At 43.0% G+C, this 22142-nt stretch overlaps 1 protein-coding gene across 2 annotated transcripts; it reads left to right on the top strand.

Moving 5' to 3' along the window:
- Positions 1 to 11560: 11560 nt before the first annotated feature.
- On the top strand, positions 11561 to 20867 carry wbp1 (WW domain binding protein 1). Of its 2 annotated transcripts, none has more exons than XM_077012001.1 (4): positions 11561 to 11885; positions 13586 to 13688; positions 13905 to 14072; positions 15001 to 20867. In XM_077012001.1, exons 1-4 carry the CDS (start codon positions 11823 to 11825, stop codon positions 15531 to 15533), a joined length of 867 nt encoding a protein of 288 aa, XP_076868116.1. In that variant the 5' UTR covers positions 11561 to 11822; the 3' UTR covers positions 15534 to 20867. The 2 variants fall into 2 exon arrangements, with proteins under 2 accessions (XP_076868116.1, XP_076868117.1); XM_077012002.1 differs by lacking the exon at positions 11561 to 11885 and adding an exon at positions 11913 to 11967.
- Positions 20868 to 22142: the final 1275 nt, after the last annotated feature.

Below are 22142 nucleotides of genomic sequence, written 5' to 3'. Positions count from 1 at the left end.
TACTATTGGGCATCTATTAGAGGGCTTCGGGAGAAGGAGGCTGTATGTAAATGTCCTATAAGAGGCTGGCGGAGCACTCATCCCAAGCCGATTACTATAGCCCTGGGTGAAAGGCACTGGGAGAAAGTGCTGGCACCTCATGGTAAATCATAGCGAACAAGGTGAGAAACCGGGTAATTGAATAGTTGTGGCGTCCGCTTTTGATTTATCGTATATGCAAGGGAAACGCGAGGGCGAGAAATTGCTGCAGGCGCGCATGTGGGCGGCGAAGGAGGAGGCGGTAGAGATTTGTCCGGATTGTACGTTTTGCTCGATGAACTGCTTGCGACTGTGATGTATGGCACGCGAGAGGTGGCCCAAGCTCAATATAAAGTATTTTAGCAGTTGACTTTTATTATTATTTGATTCAAAGAGAAATCACTCTGATGTTATGGTTGAGAGTTTTGAGACAATAGGATGAAATTACTTCGCCGATGTCTAATATTATGCCATCGCATTGCAGCACAGGAACAGTTCTGCAATACCAACTTTTATTCGTTCATGAAGTGGTCAACGATATTGCTGAATCCTTCTTGTATTATTGACTGGGAGGTTTAAAAAGTACAGTAAAGTAAAAAAAAAAAAAAAGTAAAGTATTGTCACCTCTGTCAAGAAACTTCAATAAGAACTTGAACGTAATGCGAAGGTAAATACTGGAGAGACGCCGCCCTCTAGTGCTGGTCCATGAAAACTACAGCAATAGCCAGTCTCGGGTCCACAATGTGGATCTGTTAATACACTGCTCAAAAAAATAAAGGGAACACTCAAATAACACATCCTAGATCTGAATGAATGAAATATTCTCATTGAACACTTTGTTCTGTACAAAGTTGAATGTGCTGACAACAAAATCACACAAAAATCATCAATGGAAATCAAATTTATTAACCAATGGAGGCCTGGATTTGGAGCCAAACTTAAAATTAAAGTGGAAACACACACTACAGGCTGATCCAACTTTGATGTAATGTCCTTAAAACAAGTCAAAATGAGCCTCAGTATTGTGTGTGGCCTCCATGTGACTGTATGACCTCCCTACAACGCCTGGGAATGTTCCTGATGAGGTGGCGGATGGTCTCCTGAGGGATCTCCTCCCAGACCTGGACTAAAGCATCCGCCAACTCCTGGACAGTCTGTGGTGCAATGTGACGTTGGTGGATGGAGCGAGACATGATGTCCCAGATGTGCTCAATCGGATTCAGGTCTGGGGAACGGGCGGGCCAGTCCATAGCTTCAATGCCTTCATCTTGCAGGAACTGCTGACACACTCCAGCCACATGAGGTCTAGCATTGTCCTGCATTAGGAGGAACCCAGGGCCAACCGCACCAGCATATGGTCTCACAAGGGGTCTGAGGATCTCATCTCGGTACCTAATGGCAGTCAGGCTACCACTGGTGAGCACATGGAGGTCTGTGCGGCCCTCCAAAGAAATGCCACCCCACACCATTACTGACCCACTGCCAAACCGGTCATGCTGAAGGATGTTGCAGGCAGCAGATCGCTCTCCACGGCGTCTCCAGACTCTGTCACGTCTGTCACATGTGCTCATTGTGAACCTGCTTTCATCTGTGAAGAGCACAAGGCACCAGTGGCGAATTTGCCAATCCTGGTGTTCTCTGGCAAATGCCAAGCATCCTGCACGGTGTTGGGCTGTGAGCACAACCCCCATCTGTGGACGTCGGGCCCTCATACCATCCGCATGGAGTCGGTTTCTAACCGTTTGTGCAGACACATGCACATTTGTGGCCTGCTAGAGGTCATTTTGCAGGGCTCTGGCAGTGCTCCTCCTGTTCCTTCTTGCACAAAGGCGGAGGTAGCGGTCCTGCTGCTGGGTTGTTGCCCTCCTACGGCCTCCTCCACGTCTCCTGGTGTACTGGCCTGTCTCCTGGTAGCGCCTCCAGCCTCTGGACACTACGCTGACAGACACAGCAAACCTTCTTGCCACAGCTCGCATTGATGTGCCATCCTGGATGAGCTGCACTACCTGAGCCACTTGTGTGGGTTGTAGAGTCCGTCTCATGCTACCACGAGTGTGAAAGGACCACCAATGTTCAAAAGTGACCAAAACATCAGCCAGAAAGCATAGGTACTGAGAAGTGGTCTGTGGTCCCCACCTGCAGAACCACTCCTTTATAGGGGGGGTCTTGCTAATTGCCTCTCATTTCTACCTGTTGTCTATTCCATTTGCACAACAGCAGGTGAAATTGATTCACAATCAGTGTTGCTTCCTAACTGAACAGGGGTGGGTTTCCCGAAACGTTCGTAGCGCGAAGTACTTCGTAACCTCGTATGAAACGTATGAGGTTAAGAAGTACTTAGCGCTAAGAACGTTTCGGGAAACTCACCCCAGGTTGGTTTCACAGAAGTGTGGTTGACTTGGAGTTATATTGTGTTGTTTAAGTGTTCCCTTTATTTTTTTGAGCAGTGTATAATATGAAAATATACCTAATTATTTCCTTGCATTATTTTGTTACTTCTCAATCTTATATGCGAAGACAAATGTACACAGTGAAAGAGTAATCCTTAATCATAATTTCTTACAATCATTATTTATTGTCACCAGTAAGTGATTATCTAATTCTATTTTGAGGACAACTACAAAAAGATATAAGCTACATAGTAAATAAATATTCACACCATAAAAAAACAAACAAGGAAATGATGACACCTCAAATCAGATTTGGACGAAATAGTGGACCTAGACCTTCTAACAAATCATGCAGCATCTTTATTCAGACCTTCATTTGTCATGATTTGACCTTGTTAATTGTGTGTTTTTACCTGTACACCTGCTGTACTAAGAGCAGAAGATGGTTGGATCTACCATGTTCTGTCTCTACTAGTGTGAAGTCCTCAATGGCAGAAGCTGAGATCAGCAAATCTTGTTTGTTCGCAGAAACTAGCAGTGGAGGCAGGCTTAGCTCCACCTCTTCCAGTAGTTTAGAGAGCGAGAGAGAGAGAGAGAGAGAGACTGATATGGCACCTTTCAAAACCTTGTAAAAATCACTTTTTCTCAGACCCTACCTGAACCATTTGCTGTCTGTGCTGTCTATTATATTGACCTGTAGAAATTAATATATCATCAAACTGCAAAATGAGTACAATGAGTATAATACACAGCTTCATTGAATAGATTTTGGATATCCTAAAATTAATGTATAAGATCAATATTATCAGTACATATCGTCAATTAAAATCCATCATATTTGTTACGATACGGCCCACCCTTGCCAGTCACCCCCTCCACAGCAGCAGTTGTGCTGTTATTGTTGCGTTGTGTTTGTCCCTCAGGTGGGCAGGTCCTATTATCAGGCCAACACCTGACAGTCATTTGTCCGTCTATATATGTCTTGTCTTTGTACCAGTTGACCAATGTATCCATTTACATTTACAGCATTTGGCAGACACCCTTATCCAGAGCAACTTACATTTTTATACAAGTGAGCAATTAAGGGTTAAGGGCCTTGCTCAGGGGCACCTCAATCATGGCCTCAGGTCTGGGAATCAAACCCACAACCCTCTGGTCACAAGACCAGTTCCCTAACCACCAGGCCATGACTGTATCCTTAATTTGGGCCATGTCATGTGTCTTTAGTTGGTGCAAGTTATTATTAGACCCTCCTTTTTCCCTGAGACTTAGTGTGAACGCTTCCTTTTTTGTTCGCATTGATATTAACAGTGCTATACTTAATCAATAAATGGGCCTATAGCACATTTTGATTGCAATTCATCAAAACAGTAAAAAAATACTCATAATACGTTTAAAATACATTTTAAAAACCAAAGTCACATAAAACGACTATAAAATGGTGTAAAAATAGACAAAACCAAGCAGCTTCACAAAATCAAACTGCGAGTTAAGGCATCATGGAGCAGGACACCTGTATTCTGTAACACTCTCCAACCGCCACTCACCACCTCAATCACCTCACAGCCACTCTTTTCCCCTGAGACCACATGCTATTCCTCGCGAAGCCCAGGTGAGCATCAACACTCAGTAGACGTGGAGGTTGGCTTAAATAATATATCTCTAACATGAGTGTGACTCTGTCACATGATCATACAGCTACAATTCAGGTTGAATTGAGTTTTAGTCATTAGCTCAAATCAAATACAGTATGTGCCTGTGTGTACATTTGGAGGAATACGTTAATGCCCCTACATCTCTTCCTGAGACAATAGGACATTTGAAGGATGTCTTTTTTTCTGGCATCTTTAAACATCAAACGTTGTCAGGCCTTATGTTGCACTGATTTGCTCTTCAGTGTTTCATCATCCAGACTATCCAGTCTTCACACTACAGTCCTCGCATCGAATGTAAAGACATTTTAAGGTTATTGCATATTATATATAAAAAATACTGTTAACATGACAGTGTTGATATCTTTGAAGGCTTTAAATATATAATTTTCAGACCAGTAGATAAATTATAAATATCAAATCAGATAGCTATTAAAAAATAATTGTAAAGAATAGACATAGAATTTTACATCTGCGTGAAACAGAAAAAGCACTGTACCTGAACTGCACAAAAATAGATCACTGGGTGTTATAAAAGTATACCTGGTCCATTCTTCAGTGTAGTGCTCTCAAAATATATTGGTCTAGTCACAGCGATTGTATTCCTGTTTTTATTCCTAAAATAATCTCCATGGATTATTAAGTGTATGTGGGTGTTTGTGTGTGTACATGGATTTTTCTATATATGTATATAAAAATATATTAACACGTGTGTGTGAGTATGTGTGTGAGTATGTGTGTCTGTGTGTGTGTGTATCCATACCTCTGTATTCATGATGTGGCTCATGTTCGTTGCTGCTAGCTGTTTGAGTAGTGTGAGTGGTTGAGCAGTTTTATCTGCATTGTCCAGCCTCTGGAGAGCTCTCAGAACACAAGTCAAATCGTCACAGTATGACATCAACATGATTCCTATATGGCAAAAATAACTTTCTTGTGTCATTGTCATGTCAAACAGTTGAGCCCCTGTCTGCTTTACAGTTACCAATCCTTCTCTTACATTTTAAAGAGGGAGTGACTGGTCCCCTTTGGTCTGCCACCACATTTGTGAAGGCCAGTCAGATGAGGACCTGGTCTAAAATGTATTCCAAAAATAATAATTGTACTTGTGTTTTAATAATTGTACTGACATTTAAAAATGTTCAAATATACACAGATGTCAGGTTTACACAGCTGAAACCATTAAATGGAATAACAGAAATGCAGCACAATTAAATATAATAAGGGCACTTGCATATTCAAGAAGTCACTGTGTCACAAACCCCTTCGAAATTCTGTCTGGCCAATGGCAGAGTTCCTTGAGAGTAATTCCACCAATCATAACTTGCTCTGAGGTGATGAGGATTGACACAGATTTACTGATCCATGCCAAAGATGCATGTGCAGCTAAAGGTACAAGAATAACCTCAGAATACCTGAACAGCTTTAACCTAGTTTCTTTTCCACAGACCTTGAACAAGCATGCTAGGCTGAAATGTAGACTGTTAGAAAAACGTTTGAATCTTTGAGTGAAGCTAACAGCAATACTTAAACCTTTGCCATAAAATTTCATTACATTGGATATTAGCCTATATTGTATTGTGTTAACTAAGACTGAATATAAATTTTATTGTTTAAATTAAATGTAGTGTTCTCTCTAACACACACACACACACACACACACACAAACACACACACACGACTGCTACAGAACGAATCTCAGACATCAGACTTCTTCTACAGAACGATGTGATGCAACAGGTGATATTGATAAACATGAGAAACACAGTACGTGACTACAACATGGCCAGATTTTTCCAGACTTTTCATTCAGTCATGTCCTGCTAGCCTGCAAATGAGAAAGTTGAGCTTAAACAGCTATGCAACTCATTGTGTTTTGGTCTGCTCGTCATTGTACATAAGGGATCTGACACCGCTGTGGTATATGGAAGTTATTCTGTGTCAATATTCAAATGAAAATGTAATACGCATTTGCATTTACATGTTCTACTCATACAAGCAACTTTGAGCTCAAAATTCAAATTCAAATGATATAATTCTCGAGTCCCAAGTCAATACAAGTGAGTCTTGAGTCAAGTCCCAAGTCTTAAACTTCAAATGCTAGTCAAGTCATGGTCTGGTGGTTAGGGAACTGGTCTTGTGACTGGAGGGTTGTAGGTTTGATTCCCAGGCCTGAGGCCATGACCGAGCTGCCCTTGAGCAAGGCACCTAACCCCAACTGCTAGGGCTGCCCACCGCTCTGGGCACGTGTGCACCACAGCCCCCTAGTAATCACTAGTGTGTGTGTGTTCTAACTGCACAGATGGGTTAATGTCATGCGATCTACCCACATTCCTTCACGATCGACTGACACTTCCTGGTGCCCACTACACTATAAAAATGGGCATATGATTAGTCGGCATGAAAAGAGACACGGCTTACTGTTGCTAAAAACACAACTCAGTGTGACATCGCCTTTATGATTGCCAGCTAATGTTAAGTGAATACTGCAGCACGTCATGAACATAATTAGGTTAGATAGATATCTAACCTAACTAGCGCTTACTGACAGCTAAAGCTGGTGTGTCTTCTGTGTGTTATATTTGTAACTTACATTGATGTGTTTCTTCAAGTTCGAAGGTGAATTTTTGAAGGCCAATATTTCACCCTCTTTAGGGAGGCAGAGATGGCACTTCATCCTATAGGAATTTACTTTCACTCCAGCCAGTGATGGCTAAGTTACCTTGAGAAAGTAATCCAATTACTGATTACTGATTACTCCTTTTAAAAGTAACTTAGTTACGTTACATATTACTTGATTTTAAAACTAACTACGTTAGATTACAAGTTACTTTAGTAGTTACATTCAGCAGCAAAATAAAATTTTCCAATACTCACTTTATTGGAAGTGCATTTTTAACAGTAACAATGTATTGAAGCAGGTTCGGTAACCGAGGCAGAAACTGCTTAATCCAAAAATCCCGAGGAGGGAAACTTTATTGATAACGCAACCCTGGCGCGCACAGTCACCCCCCCCCCCCAGTGTCACTTAAAGGGCGAGACTTTCCTGACATTACGTTTGTGTAGCTGCGCGGTATTATTTGTAAATTTATTTGTAAACGTAATACAAGCGAACTGGGGTGGGTTTCCCGAAACGTTCGTAGCGCCAAGTACTTCGTAACCTCGTATGAAACGTACGAGGTTAAGAAGTACTTAGCGCTACGAACGTTTCGGGAAACCCACCCCTGTTCAGTCAGACAGCTTGTGAAACTAAATACCATTACAATTTCAAGCATTTTAAAGTAAGCGACGTTAGTCAAAATTCCACCACTTTTCAAACGTGGAACACAGTGCAACATTAAAATTCTTCAGGTAAATGTTCCTTCCCCTGTTTTTGAGGGGTGTTTCTTTATACTACCACACATCGTTACGGGAGGACACTGCAAAAAATTACTTGTAAAACGCGTTCGCGCTCTCACAGGGTCGCGCGCAGCGTGCGGAGTCGAGCGCTACGGTCAGACACAAAAGTAGAACTGAGCCAAGAAGAAAGATAAAATATATATTTTTACTAGGGAAAATAAAAATAGTAACGCACAGTTATTTGGATAAGTAACTTTAATCTGATTACTGGACTGGAAATAGTAGCGCGTTATATTACTCGTTACCAAAAAAAGTGGTAAGATTAGAGTAACGCGTTACTAAGTAACGCGTTACTGACATCACTGACTCCAGCAAACGCAAACACTGTCTCTAGGTAGGGCCAGAGTGGTCTCACCCTCACCACCACGATCACTCGATGTTGAAGGTGTGGAAGGTGCCAATATATGTACATTAAAACGCCAACAAGCTTATTATGCAGCACTTATGCAGCTCTTCTGCTGTTACCAAACATGGTACCATCTCTTTTAATGAGATAAAAAGTGAATTATTTGGAATCATTTCGAGTAGCCTATATGTGTATTTGTATAAATATGTAAATCAAGCTGAAGGTGCTGGAAAATACTATTGCTATTGCGTCATTTTTGCCGCCCTGACCCTTGCGGCAGTCACAACGTGTCAAGTGAACCTCTCGATTTTTTTAATTTATTTAAAAGCTATTGAAATAATAAGACAACAACTGAGTACTACAAATTGGTGCAAGGTACAAATACCCATGTAAGAGTTGTAGGTTGTTGTTTAGGATGCACTTAATGTTACACCCCCCAGGTGTGTGGGTAGGGTAGTAGCAGTTATGGATGAGATCTGGGAAACAGGATCAACAAACGACATGTGAGACAGTGTGTTCGGTTTCCCACTGCACATCTAAGCCACAGGCTGTGTTCGAAATAGATTACTACATACTGGATACTGCATACTGGACTCAGTATATACTGGATACTGCATACTGGTCCTCGTAGTAGTATGCAGTACAGTTTCCAGTATGCGACAAAAGCAAAGCACACTACGGGGTGTTACGACTACTCTAGGCTATAGCCCTAACAGAGAATGAGTATATTATGGAAAAGAGGGAGTGAGATAGATATGAATGAAATGACGAATTTATTCAAAGTATGGCCAAGGGATGTAACTCCAGGACACGACACAATGCTCAAAATAACAAACAAAAACGTCTCTAACCAAAATAATATCAACTACCTAACCTGATGCGATTCAAAGAAACGAAAGTAAATAACAATAACCTACCCTAACTACCTATGACAAAACAAAGAGAACGGTATAACCAAAAGAGCGTCGTGTCCTTTCTTCCCGTCTGGGCCGAATTAACAAGTAGGATATTTATACTTACACACTATTTACATATATATACACATAAATTATATACATAAACACATACAATATATACACCAGCTACCAAGACCAAAAGGGGCAAATCCAGACTCAAGTACAGGGACGAAATAATTCAAAGTCAAATACCAGAAAATCAACCAAACAATCGAATGAACTCTATAACACACCACACGCCAATCTGGAGAATAATCTCCTCGTCCTGCTAATTCGTCGGTCTTTTAAAGGTGGGACTTCGGGTCTTGGGTGGTGAACAGCCAATCCACAACAACCAGGAAGAGGGAGAGTGACATGGTTGGAGGAGACACGCGTCTGGACCTGTAGCGTCAGATACCAGCAACGCAGCGACCAGCAGTGGTCGTAACAGGGGTCACGTGATCGTAGCGTTGCATGATGGGATGCAGTACACCACGAAGATAGCTCTGTTCGCGTACTGGAATATTTTGCGGAAGTAGTAGGTCATCCGGGTATGTTTCGCGTACTGGAAATTTTCATTTTGGTCACATACTGCATACGACATACTGATTTGGGGCTCGATCAGTATGCCAGTAGTATGTAGTAGACTATTTCGAACACAGCCACAGTCTAGCGCCTGCCCCCTTGAGTCTAGCTCCCCCTACAGGGCTGGAGGCATTAAATAACAATACAATAACAAATATATACACAAACCAAGAGAATATACAAATAAAATATGAAATAAATAATTACTTTAATGTGACTATATATTCAGGGTGTCACATTAATATATAACTACTTGTTGTTCTTCCCCATGACTGTGTAGCATACAGAACTAGACTGAGATACCAGTTTTAGTTCACTAGCTATTTAATTTTGTCTTCAATATTGAACCTTCTCACAATATTCAAATTTTCTTAAATATATCAGTCTGCGTGCAACGAATGAGTATAATATACAAGTTTCACCTTTTGAATGGAATTACTGAAATAAATAATATACCAATATCTGTGTAACGTGGTGGGTTGGACACAATCGCGATAAAGGGCTGGCACATACTTTAACGGAGCTAGTCTCCTCTAAGTAGGGTGACCAGAGTTGGGTTTCTGAAAAGGAGGACACCTTTTGTGCTGGGTGGGGGTCATCGGTGTATCGGTGAATGATTTAGGTGGACGGTGTATGTGTCGAACGTTTTTTCTCTTTAACTCCTCCGTAAACGTACACTTTCGTTTCATCGCCGTAGAACCGGCGGACACACTTCGCTTGTAAACACTTTTGCACTGTACATGTATTCTGTTTGAGGCAGTCGAACAAAATGCCGGACGATTTTGAAATTCCCCCACGGACATTTTTTAGGTCTCAAAAGTAGGACATGTCCGGTAAAAAGAGGACGTCTGGTCACCCTACCTCTAAGAGAACCGCGCCCACACAGAGAGTGCGCGACTTACGAGGCATACCGAGAACACACTTCACAGAAACACTCACGAAGGAATATAAAGGACCACAGCGATTATGAAAGGAAAACACGTTTATATAAGTATGAATGCTGAAGTAATACAAGGCACAGAAAACACGGCAGAGACTAAAGTAAACGAGCACTACAAAACACGACAAATATTAACACCGGACCACTATCATCACTGGATACCCATTTGCTGCAACGTGCACGAAATCTCTGCATGCGTCTGACCACCTTCAAATAAATCTTTAATTAAACTAGTATGTGGTTCCAGTCCGATCATGTTGTCTATACCAATATAGACCATGTTCCAATGTCTATGCTACAATCAGAGTAGAACAAGTAACACTGCAGTGCACTCCCGCACAAACGAAGCCCACGAAGAATAAACATATCAGTAACTTCCGGGGCACACAAATGGGTCAAGTTAAAAAATCAAAATCAAGTTCGGCTCCGAATCCGATTTTTAATTTAGCTATTTTTGTTTGGATCATCAAATAAAAAACTGAAAAATACAAGCCTGGTTTGTTTTTTTGTTTTCATTTTCAAAACGAAAAACAAAATAATGAATAGTTTTTTTTTTATTTTCCGATTTTGATTTTCAGTTTTGAATATCAAATGAACGAATGATACACGGATTTGGTATGACCAACCCCTCCTCCGCTAACTGTGCTGCTCGTGACTTTCGACAAAGTCAAAACAATGCTCGTTTGTATGCGTCGTACATGTTCTACTGCCATTACAAAATAATCCGACAAACTGTTCCATTGCCCTTAATTTCTTACTTAATTATGGAAAGTGTAAAATGAAATCACATTTGCAACGTTAAGTAAAAGCAAACATTAAAAACAATAGGTTTCCCACACTACGTGTATGAACCCTAATAACCATTATCTTAATATACAAAACTCATTCAACTCTTTACAACATGTGGTACTTAATGAATTTTATATAATTAATGAAACAATACTTTAGACATTTCCTGGTAGGTTATAGGAATATTTATTTAGTGTCATAAAAAATCATCGACGTCTGGGCCTTGATTTATTTTGTTGCCTATTTAGATAAACTAATGACATACAAACGTATGGTTGACATAATTACGATTTTATGCAGAGAATAGAATTAACCGTTTCTTATCCACTGATTAAACATTCGGGCATAAATTAATGCTATTGCCTGTATTACGATTGGTGCGGTCTTGTTTCGTACAGTTCCTGGTTATTGGTTAAATCAGGTTGAAGACCTGAAAATTCGCCACAAGACTGTTATGCACAGGTCACACGCCTCTGGCAACAGCATTGCGTGTTTTGGATTACATAATTCCTAAATGGACAGATGATATGTTTAGATATCTAATCTGCAATGTAAATACTGCCAGTTCTCATATGTGTATCAACAGTGCCCCCTACAGTCAAGCGCAGACATCTTCGTTTTTATTGCTCTAACGAGCTTGCCTTAGTACAGTTGGATACTGAACAAAACCATGTCGTTTGAGTGTTCGGTCGGTGATTTCACTGATAATTTATATCAGTTTTAAAATTGCTATATGATTTCCGGCGTAGTGGTAACGAAGAACCCTGAAAGATGCCACAGAAAACGTTGGGATCCATTATAGGTCTACTTTGCACAGGGACCTGTTTGGCACAGGTAAGCTGAAATGTAGGCGTTTGGTCCGGTAGCTGCCTCTAAATCGAGCTCCGGGATGACCGCTGGAAGTAGGCCCTCTATTGTGCGTTTTGTGTTTTGCTTTTTATTTGTTCTCAAAGGAAGTTGGGCACGGAAACATATCAAGTAAACATTAATAACGAAGGATTTCAAAACAAGTAGTTTTAGTCTATTGTTTTACTGCTGTTATTCTTAATAACACAGCGGTTTGCTTTTTCTTTGATCGACTTTCTCATTTTATTTTATTAGCAAGCTGTGCTAGCCAAAGTGGAGAACCAGCTAACCCTAGATAGCTTAGCTAGTGACTAACAGTAATGACATGAAGGTGAAGAAGAGTTGTGTTGTTACGGATAGTTGACAGTCGTCATTCAATTCGTAAAATGTTTGAGAGTGACACGTAGACTAACTATTAATATCTGAATAGTCAGCGGGTCACTTTTTCTTTGCTGCTAATTTTGTGAAATAATGTTAGGGTTAGAAGGCTAGCAGGCTATCCTGTTATAACAAAGAAGTGTAGCGTTATGGCTGCATTGGCTAGTTGGCTATCTAGCTAGTCATTTAGTCAGCTAGCTAGCTGTTATACGGATGATATGTTAGGTTAGCTACTGGTTAACATTAGCTCTTTGTTTAAAAGAAGACGATTGTCTCTATGACAAAATGGCAGTAGCTGGTTATTTTTAAAGACAAACACAGGATGCCAGTTTGTACCTAACATTTTTCCTGCCATGTATGTGCTGTGCCAAGTTGTCGAGAAACTTGTCTATCTAGACACGTACTTAGTCGACCAGCTCTTAATTGCACTTAGCTTGCTAACTAGCTGTTAGTTATTTGCAAGGCAGTTTCATTTCGTCGTTGGTTCTTTTGTTTCTTGCTTTTATAAATACTTTTATATAGACTTGTGGGATTCGAGGATGTGGGTTAAGATTAGTTCTTGAATTGAAATATTGTCGTTTTCAGGCGATACATTGGATGATAAAATCCCTTGAAATATTAATCTTTCTAATTCTTTTGACATTTCATTTATTTAACAGAACAGGTCCGAGTAACCGAAATGTCACCGTTATAGTCGCATTGAACACTTTCCGTATCGCATTGAACGCCTCTTCACTCAATTAAGTTGATCTTAGGCCAACACGTAATCTAACGAGATGCTTTTCAGGAACGTGGCCTGGGTCACTTGTCTGGCCCGAACGTGCCAAAGGGTTCGTCAGTTGTAGAGTTATCAGTACTTAACCGCGTATGATTTACTTCCTTGAGATCAGTAGCCGAGATTGAAGGGGGACGTAGCTGCCAAAACCGATTCGTGTTTAATTGCTGTTAAGGTCATGATATTAGCTCAGTGGTATCAGCAGGATTCATATGCCAAATCTAGCGCTTTTTGTGGGTTGCTATATGTCTACATAGCCTAATAATTTAAGGAAAGAGGTCAAGGATAACCTAGCTGTATGTATGTAGTACACTATTGGTACCATGATACATCTGTGCCTCGACTCCGTCTCCGTGCCTTTCATTTTATTTGTGAATTGTATACTTTCTTCTTTTGTGCATAAGTTTTAATTTGTTTATAATGAAATGAATAAATCTAATAAAATAAAATATAAAATAAGCTTGTAGTAAATAACTGATTGCAGATTCTTGCATATGTTCCAACACTTAATGACTGTATAAGTATGTTTTTGCAGGGAAAGGAGTTCTGTTTTGGTGTAAACAATGAGAAATACAGATGTGAGATGGGCTACTGTTGTGGAGAGACCGAGTGCTGCACATACTACTACGAGCTGTGGTGTAAGTGTTTTTGTCTGATTCCCATTGGCTTTCTCTTGTTTTCTTTATCAGGACTTAGAACTGATTATTATATGTGTGTGCTATGGACATGTATACTGAAGTCTTTCCATGATCGTGTTTACGGCACTACTTTTTCATTTTGCCTCTTACAGAAAGGAAAATAAATGTTAAGATGCTGACAGGAGTGTGAGTGGTGGTGTGTTTGTGTGTGTTCAGGGTTCTGGTTGGTGTGGACCCTCATCATCATGCTAAGCTGCTGCTGTGCGTACCGACACCGGCGTGTGAAGATGCGTCTGCAGCAGGAGCAGCGGCAGCGTGAGATCAGCCTGATGGCCTACCAGGGAGCCTCCAGCTCCTTCATCTCTCCACCGCCACTCAGCCTCCGTAAGTGTCCACCCCGCTCCACTCCTCGCCTGCCCCGGCCACTCACTTTTTGGGCCTGGGCTCGGCTATTAGAGGAGGACACCAAATCCAGATGCTCTTGCTGTGAAATGTCCTGACCAGCTGTTTGTTTTGATGGGAGCTGATTCTCATGTGCTCTTGGGGTGGAAAATGTGCGTTCCCACCTCAGAACATGAGTGCCTTACAAGTAGCTTTCTGGCTGATCAACCTGAGATGGTTCCTAGTCGAGTATTAGGTAGTGTGTCACTTCTTCATGCCGGCATGTAGTGCTGAGATCTGGCCTACAGTAAGGCCTTAAGGGACTTTTCATATGCAGTGAAATTCAAAGTGCTTTACTTTACAGACATAAAAAAATGTCTGTAGCTTATGCTTATTATAGCTTATTACATACAGAGATCTAGCACTTCAGGAGGGTTTTTGCAAAGTTATATGGAACTATTTAATTAAATAGAAAATGAAATAAAAAGTAATTAATGTGCAGTTTGTTTTTAATAGCAGTAAGAATAATAATGTAATAACAATGACTTAAAATAGTAAAAATATTAAAACGAAAGTGAAGTAATAAAATAATACAGAGGAACAGCTTGGTTTCAAAGGGGGGGGGCTGGCACCAGACCAGACATCACTGTTGAGCCTCCTTGTGCAGTCCTGAGCTTGATTCAGCAGAAAAGACAAAGGGGGAGCCCACCTGACCCCTGAGAAGAGCTCACGGTGTCAGTGTCTGCTGGGGTGAAGAGAGTAAGCAGGCATCTGAAGGTCTAACGAAGCTCTGATGGTACAGGACATTATGCACCCTGTGTGTATGTCATAGAAGTAACTTGAAACATACAGTTGCATGGTTTTTAAAAAGACATGAATTTTTTTTTGTTGTTCTGGAAGCAATTTGATTTTCCTTTGATTGTTTTTTCAGGTTTCTGGACGGACTGCAAACTCCCTGATTATGAGGAAGTAGTAGCTCATCCCCCCACACCTCCTCCACCTTACTCTGAGATGCCTCCTGAAACGTCACCCTCCGCCCACCCATCCATGACCCAGCCCGAGTCAGCTGTGGTGTTGGAGCTCCCCTTGGATGCGGCGCGGGCCGAGAACCTAGCTCCCGATTCGATGGAACTGAACCCGGTGGCGGCCTCTTGCCAATCAGAACACGGGACAGACAGAGAGCCGAACGTGACCTCAGAAGAGGAGCTAAACACCCGGCGGAGGCACGTGACGGGCGACTCGGGCATCGAGGTGTGCGTGTGCCAGCTGGACGCAGACGAGTGCTCCGGTCCAGAGGAGGACGGAGGCAGGCTCTGCCAGGTGGCTGGTGGCAGCAGAGGTGACGGGTGGCTGGCGGTGGCAGAGGTGACGGGTGCTGGCGGTGGTGGTGACGGGTGCTGCCGGGAGCAGCCCGCCCTCAGGCCCTTACCCTCCCGCACAGCCAGCGGAGAGCGTCTGGTCTGAGTCGCATCGCCACCGCGCCCAACGGTTCCAGCAATAATGCACAAGAAAAGAGCAGAAGGCTTTGTCATTAGCGTCAGCACCAAGTCAATTGTTAAACGTTGCTCTCTGTCTCTTTTTATGGATAGGGATGTTTAAGGGATGACGTACAAGGCACCAACTGACACCTTTGGCCACTCTGAATGAGAAATATCAACTGTCTGACGGCATCAGCATCGATGATTACAGATTGTTTTTTAAAAAGTTTTCTTTCATTTTTTTGTGGCTAAGTTTCCTCATTCCCAGAAATAAACTTTGTTTTGCTCGTTTTTTGTTAAGACTTTGAGTGAAACCACAGTCTAGTGTGCGGGCAGGGGGCGAACTAGCATTTTGAAGTAGTTTCTTCACCCTAATGCTAAGCATTTCAGTAATCCAGATGCATTTCAATAAACCAGAAGTGAGTATTCCCACCCACCTTGTTCACAGCGGCAGGCGGACCGTGGACTTTGTTTTTTCCACGGGCCTTTGCTAACACGTCAGCTGAGCTCCTTTGGCCAGGAAGAAGGCTGGCAGCCAGCTGTAAGAGGGAGGGGTGGGCCTACTTAGTCCGAGACGGTTCCTCCTGGACGGGGCTGCTGTGACATGCCTCGCACACGCCTTCCACGTTTCTCGGCCACCAGTGGCCAGGCAGCTGGCGAACGAGGAGAGGGAATGCCTGCAGTGCAGCTCCAGTTTCAGGAGTGATGTGGCCATTCGCCAGGAGTGACTTCAACCCCCTCTAGCCCAGAGGGCTGTGCCTGTTCCTGCAAGGTTAGCAGCTCTAAAAAAGCAAACGGTGGTGACTGCATTTCCACCAGACTCCTATGATACACATTTGGACATGTCCTGATTTTTGTACTGCTATATCAACCTCGGATAGGATTCAGATCTGCAGACAGGTCTTATTTTTTCAGCCCTGACAGAAGACAACAAAGCAGTTTAGAAAGCAGGAGAGGGAACGAACAGCATTGCATACTTCATCTAACATGCTCAGCATCCATATTTAATGTTTCATTTATGGGCTCGGAGTTAGCCGGAGCTCCTTTTTATGTTGCTGCTCCAGAAAGAAAACTCTCCATGCGGTTTCCTCAAGTTTTTGAGCCTCTTGTGGAATGGCTTAGTTGCATTGAGAACATGCCTCTGTATGTGCGTGTGTGTGAGAGTACATCCATCCCTTCTCTGTGAGATATTTGAAACGCTGCAGAGGTTTCCACCAAATGGTGGGTGGACCTCCAGCTGCTTGTGTGTGTTGAGGAGTGCCTCTCTCATGGCTATTACTAACGGGAAATGTTTGCCTCCATGAATAAGAGGAAGCAGATGAGTTTTTGAATCTCACAGCACTCCAGGCCAGCTCAAACCCACTCCCCTTTATCTCAAGGCCAGTTCAAACCCACTCCCCTTTAACTCCAGGCCAGCTCAAACTAACTTTCCTTTAACTCCAGGCCAGCTCAAACCCACTCCACTTTGACTCCAGGCCAGCTCAAACTCACTCCACTTTAACTCCAGGCCAGCTCAAACTCACTCCACTTTAACTCCAGGCCAGCTCAATCCCACTCCACTTTGACTCCAGGCCAGCTCAATCCCACTCCACTTTGACTCCAGGACAGCTCAAACTCACTCCTCTTTAACTCAAGGCCAGCTCAAACTCAGTCCCCTTTAACTCCAGGCCAGCTCAAACTAACTTTTCTTTAACTCCAGGCCAGCTCAAACCCACTCCACTTTGACTCCGGGCCAGCTCAAACTCACTCCACTTTAACTCCAGGCCAGCTCAATCCCACTCCACTTTGACTCCAGGACAGCTCAAACTCACTCCCCTTTAACTCCAGGTCTGCTCAAACTCACTCCCCTTTAACTCAAGGCCAGCTCAAACTCAGTCCCATTTAACTCCAGGCCAGCTCAAACTCAGTCCCATTTAACTCCAGGCCAGCTCAAACTCAGTCCCATTTAACTCCAGGCCAGCTCAAACCCACTTCACTTTGACTCCAGGACAGCTCAATCCCACTCCACTTTGACTCCAGGACAGCTCAATCCCACTCCACTTTGACTCCAGGACAGCTCAAACTCACTCCCCTTTAACTCCAGGTCTGCTCAAACTCACTCCCCTTTAACTCAAGGTCAGCTCAAACTCAGTCCCATTTAACTCCAGGCCAGCTCAAACTCAGTCCCATTTAACTCCAGGCCAGCTCAAACCCACTTCACTTTGACTCCAGGACAGCTCAAACTCACTCCCCTTTAACTCCAGGCCAGCTCAAACCCACTCCCTGCACCTGTTGCCTTTGTAGCTGCTAAACGCTTTCTGTGCTTTTCAAGTGTGGTAATGAGAAATATGCACAGGCTTCTAGTTACCAATCGTATGTTACTCTGTCATTGAGTATTTATTTGAGATCAAAATGTTGGGCGGGCTCACTTGCTGTGCGCACATCTTAAGATTTTCTCAATTTTTCAAAGTGCAGTAAACGCTTGCTTGAATAAATCCTCCCCTCTTGTTGACCCTTTCATTGGCAAAACAGCAAGACTTTCCTCATGCAATGTGTAAGCGGCAGCATACCTTGCAATTACACTAAACTGGGATAAATGGTTTACATCTTTTGACTCATCCCAAGCGAGGGAAAAATAAGGAGCTGCATTTATCTCCTTCACTTGTTTTCTACATTTGATTTGCCGTCATGATGGTACAAACATGATGGTTTTTCCTTGTATTCATTTGGTTATCTTATCTTTATCCGAAAAGTCGTCAAAAAGTTTATTGGCCACATCAAGCATGAATGTTTAGGCATATTCGCCATCTGTGAATGGCTTTGCCTTCCTCACTGTTGCTAAAGAACCAGCAAAGCTCGCAGACACATACAGGGAGTTGCTGCTGACTTGTAGTCTGCGTGATAGCTCTTGGCATGCCCTTTTCCTGCTGTCCTCCGCTGGATATTTCGATGCAAATGTAGCAAGTTGTGTGTATAGAGTGTCGCTTTATATTTGAGTGTTTCATCGCTGAAATTTTATCAATACATATTAGACACACCACAGAACTGTCAGAAGAAATGTCAGCTAAGATTTATCTGCGAGCCAGATGCAGTTATCAAAAGTGCCACATCTGGCCCGCGAGCCATAGGTTCCTGACCCCTGCTCTATGGGTGAGGTCCATAGTGAGTCTGACTGTGGTCCAGAATCACTTCTAGAAAATCCTAGAAGTTCAGAGCATTGGAAACAGAGGGATTGTCTTTTTTTATTTTATTTTATTTATTATTATTTTTTTTACCCCCTCGTATCCCATCTCCACAGAGATTGCTTTAAATTTCCTTATTGAACCTCAGATTTTGAATTGGTGTTTGTGTGGTGTTTCTGGAATTAATTCTGGTGGTTGCTTGAGTGGTAGAATTTTATGAAACATTTGTGGGTCTTACCCAGTTGGTGTGTAGATGCTGAATTGCATGTGTTCTCTATTGCAGTGTGATCTAAATGAGATTTGGTCAACATAATCCATGTTTTTGAGATGTGGTCACAGGTTAGGGGACGGAGTCGGACGCTTTCCGGCCTCCATGTAAAACCCTTCAAATGGGGGTTGCCAAACCAATATGGCGCTACACATGTTTACCTACATTAAAGGGCTAGTTAATAACAACCTTAGTATAGAGTTCACGTGATTATTGTGGATGTCAAATATACCATTGTACATTTCAGGGCCTGTTAACCTGGAGCGGGGCAGAGCAGTTTTTGCCACCCCGCAGAGGTCTGAGGCACCCCGCAGACGTCTGCCCTTTTTGTCTAGTACTGTATTTTGACGTGTACTTAGAGACTTGCAAAGCACCTGATCTTTCTTAGCCTGCACTCCGCCGTGGGAATCTCCCTTGTGTCTGTGTGGGTGTGTCCGTGACAACGATGAATGCTTCTTCCATGCCTCTCGTGGTCCCATCTCACCAGGCAGCCTCAGATATGGCAACAGAAACCATAGCAACTGATCCAGAAGTCTGCACTACAGCTTTTTCCCCCTTGTTTTGACTGAGGTGGCTAGGGAGGTCTGGTGGGGAAGTCTTGTGCAGAACCGTCAATTCCAGGAAATCTTGGTTTGGTTTCAGAAACTGCCACACCACCCTCAGTGTGTGTCTCCCAAGAATTTAGCCTGGATTTGACCCTGTCCAGTTTCCACAACACATCCAACTGGGATGTTTACTCTTTCTGTGCCTTGCTGTTCAACATGAAAATTTCTCAACGGAAAATTCCCACGTCTCTCTCCCTCTCTCGTTCTCCACCACGTTTTTCTGTGTGACTTCACACCTCTGTACTGTACTGTATATTAACTAGGCTATGCAAAAAAAACAAAAAAGAAAAAAAAACCAAGCTCACCCACTCTCATGCTGCGAGTCTGCTGTGATTGTCAGTACAAGCAATACTCAATACACAATGCACTGTATCTCGGTAGGCATACATCTGATCTTTGAAAAACAAAGAATAGTACAAACTCATTGCTACTATGATAATTTTTGTTTGGATGCTTTTTAAGTTAATGGTCTCTTTTGCCTTGTAAATGGAAGGGAAGGAAAAAGGAAAAGCCATGACAGTTTGTTTGTTTCTCACACCTTGTGCTAAGACTTGATTTAAACAGCTTTGCATTAAGTGTATCCTATGTAGATGTCCTGTCCACCCACCATGGGCAGTACATCGTGTCTTATATTTAATAATGATGGGATTTTGGGTTTATTATTGGTGACTCATAGACAACGGACCTTTTCCATCTGTATATCTCAGTAAAGATGGTCTATTGGTGTTTATTGTACTTTTACTTAAGAACCCTTTGGTGAAACCAGTGACATGAGAGGACAGTGTCCGCACGTAAGGCTGCAGGAGAGAGTGCCTCAGTGTCGTTTCACTAGAGCTTAGCCTTCTATGCATGTCAGACGTGTGCCATGACAGGCTACGGCAGTGTTCCCTTCCAACACCAAGGCAATCAACAACTTTACTGTCATAATCCGTAATGATTATTAACATTCAGTTTAACAGTGTAACCAGTGTATTGCAGTTCTTTGACGCACGTTTTGTTAGATGGCACCTAGCAGATCTTGTGGTTGATTTGCACATAGATTGGAGTTTGCCAATATAGTAAAAACAAAAAACGTTTGCTTGAAGTGGTTATCCAAGAGCACCGGCCCCATTTTCTTTGTTCCTGTCAACATAGATCAAGCCAAAAAAAAAGGAAGGTTACAAGGTGGAAATTCAAATCCAAGCACTGAGTGGTATCTTCTAACCTTACGGTTTAGTATGAGGTCAGCTGTGTACTCTTTAGTTATTTGTATTTTATTTTTGTAATAAAATAAATATGGCACTCAACTGTCTACTTGTATTCTTTATTTGCTTTTTACACTGCTGATAATTTGAAGCCATAAATGATGCAGCACATTACATAACAGAATGCAACTTCTAATTCTGCTAGTGGTGACAGGACTTGGCAATTTCAACAGTGGCACTGGCACAGTGAAGTGCAACAAAAGGCAGTGAACATTTTCCTGAAAACATCAACAGTGGCTTCAAACACGTTTCAACATGTCTGTATTTCCTGTAAATAATGCTGCTGCAGTGGTCCTGAACTGCAGTTTACAGCCCTGGGCGCCTTGTCTTGACCCGTTCTGCACGTCACCCCTCGTTTTGACTGATGTTCTGCATGAGGATGGAAAGCAGAACAGCAGCTCAGTCCATTCTTACCATTCTCAGCAGTGGTGGGTTAGAAGTGTTGGTACGCATGCCCTCAGCAGTGGTGGGTTAGAAGTGTTGGTACGCATGCCCTCTGCAGTGGCGGGTTAGAAGTGTTGGTACGCATGCCCTCTGCAGTGGCGGGTTAGAAGTGTTGGTACGCATGCCCTCTGCAGTGGCGGGTTAGAAGTGTTGGTACGCATGCCCTCTGCAGTGGTGGGTTAGAAGTGTTGGTACGCATGCCCTCTGCAGTGGCGGGTTAGAAGTGTTGGTACGCATGCCCTCTGCAGTGGTGGGTTAGAAGTGTTGGTACGCATGCCCTCTGCAGTGGTGGGTTAGAAGTGTTGGTACGCATGCCCTCTGCAGTGGTGGGTTAGAAGTGTTGGTACGCATGCCCTCTGCAGTGGCGGGTTAGAAGTGTTGGTACGCATGCCCTCTGCAGTGGTGGGTTAGAAGTGTTGGTACGCATGCCCTCTGCAGTGGTGGGTTAGAAGTGTTGGTACGCATGCCCTCTGCAGTGGCGGGTTAGAAGTGTTGGTACGCATGCCCTCTGCAGTGGTGGGTTAGAAGTGTTGGTACGCATGCCCTCTGCAGTGGTGGGTTAGAAGTGTTGGTACGCATGCCCTCTGCAGTGGCGGGTTAGAAGTGTTGGTACGCATGCCCTCTGCAGTGGTGGGTTAGAAGTGTTGGTACGCATGCCCTCTGCAGTGGCGGGTTAGAAGTGTTGGTACGCATGCCCTCTGCAGTGGTGGGTTAGAAGTGTTGGTACGCATGCCCTCTGCAGTGGCGGGTTAGAAGTGTTGGTACGCATGCCCTCTGCAGTGGCGGGTTAGAAGTGTTGGTACGCATGCCCTCTGCAGTGGTGGGTTAGAAGTGTTGGTACGCATGCCCTCAGCAGTGGTGGGTTAGAAGTGT

This window comes from Brachyhypopomus gauderio, chromosome 7, assembly GCF_052324685.1.
Source record: "Brachyhypopomus gauderio isolate BG-103 chromosome 7, BGAUD_0.2, whole genome shotgun sequence".
Lineage (NCBI taxonomy): Eukaryota > Metazoa > Chordata > Actinopteri > Gymnotiformes > Hypopomidae > Brachyhypopomus > Brachyhypopomus gauderio.
The sequence above is the reverse complement of the archived record's forward strand: the minus strand, read 5'-3'. Positions and strand labels throughout refer to the sequence as shown.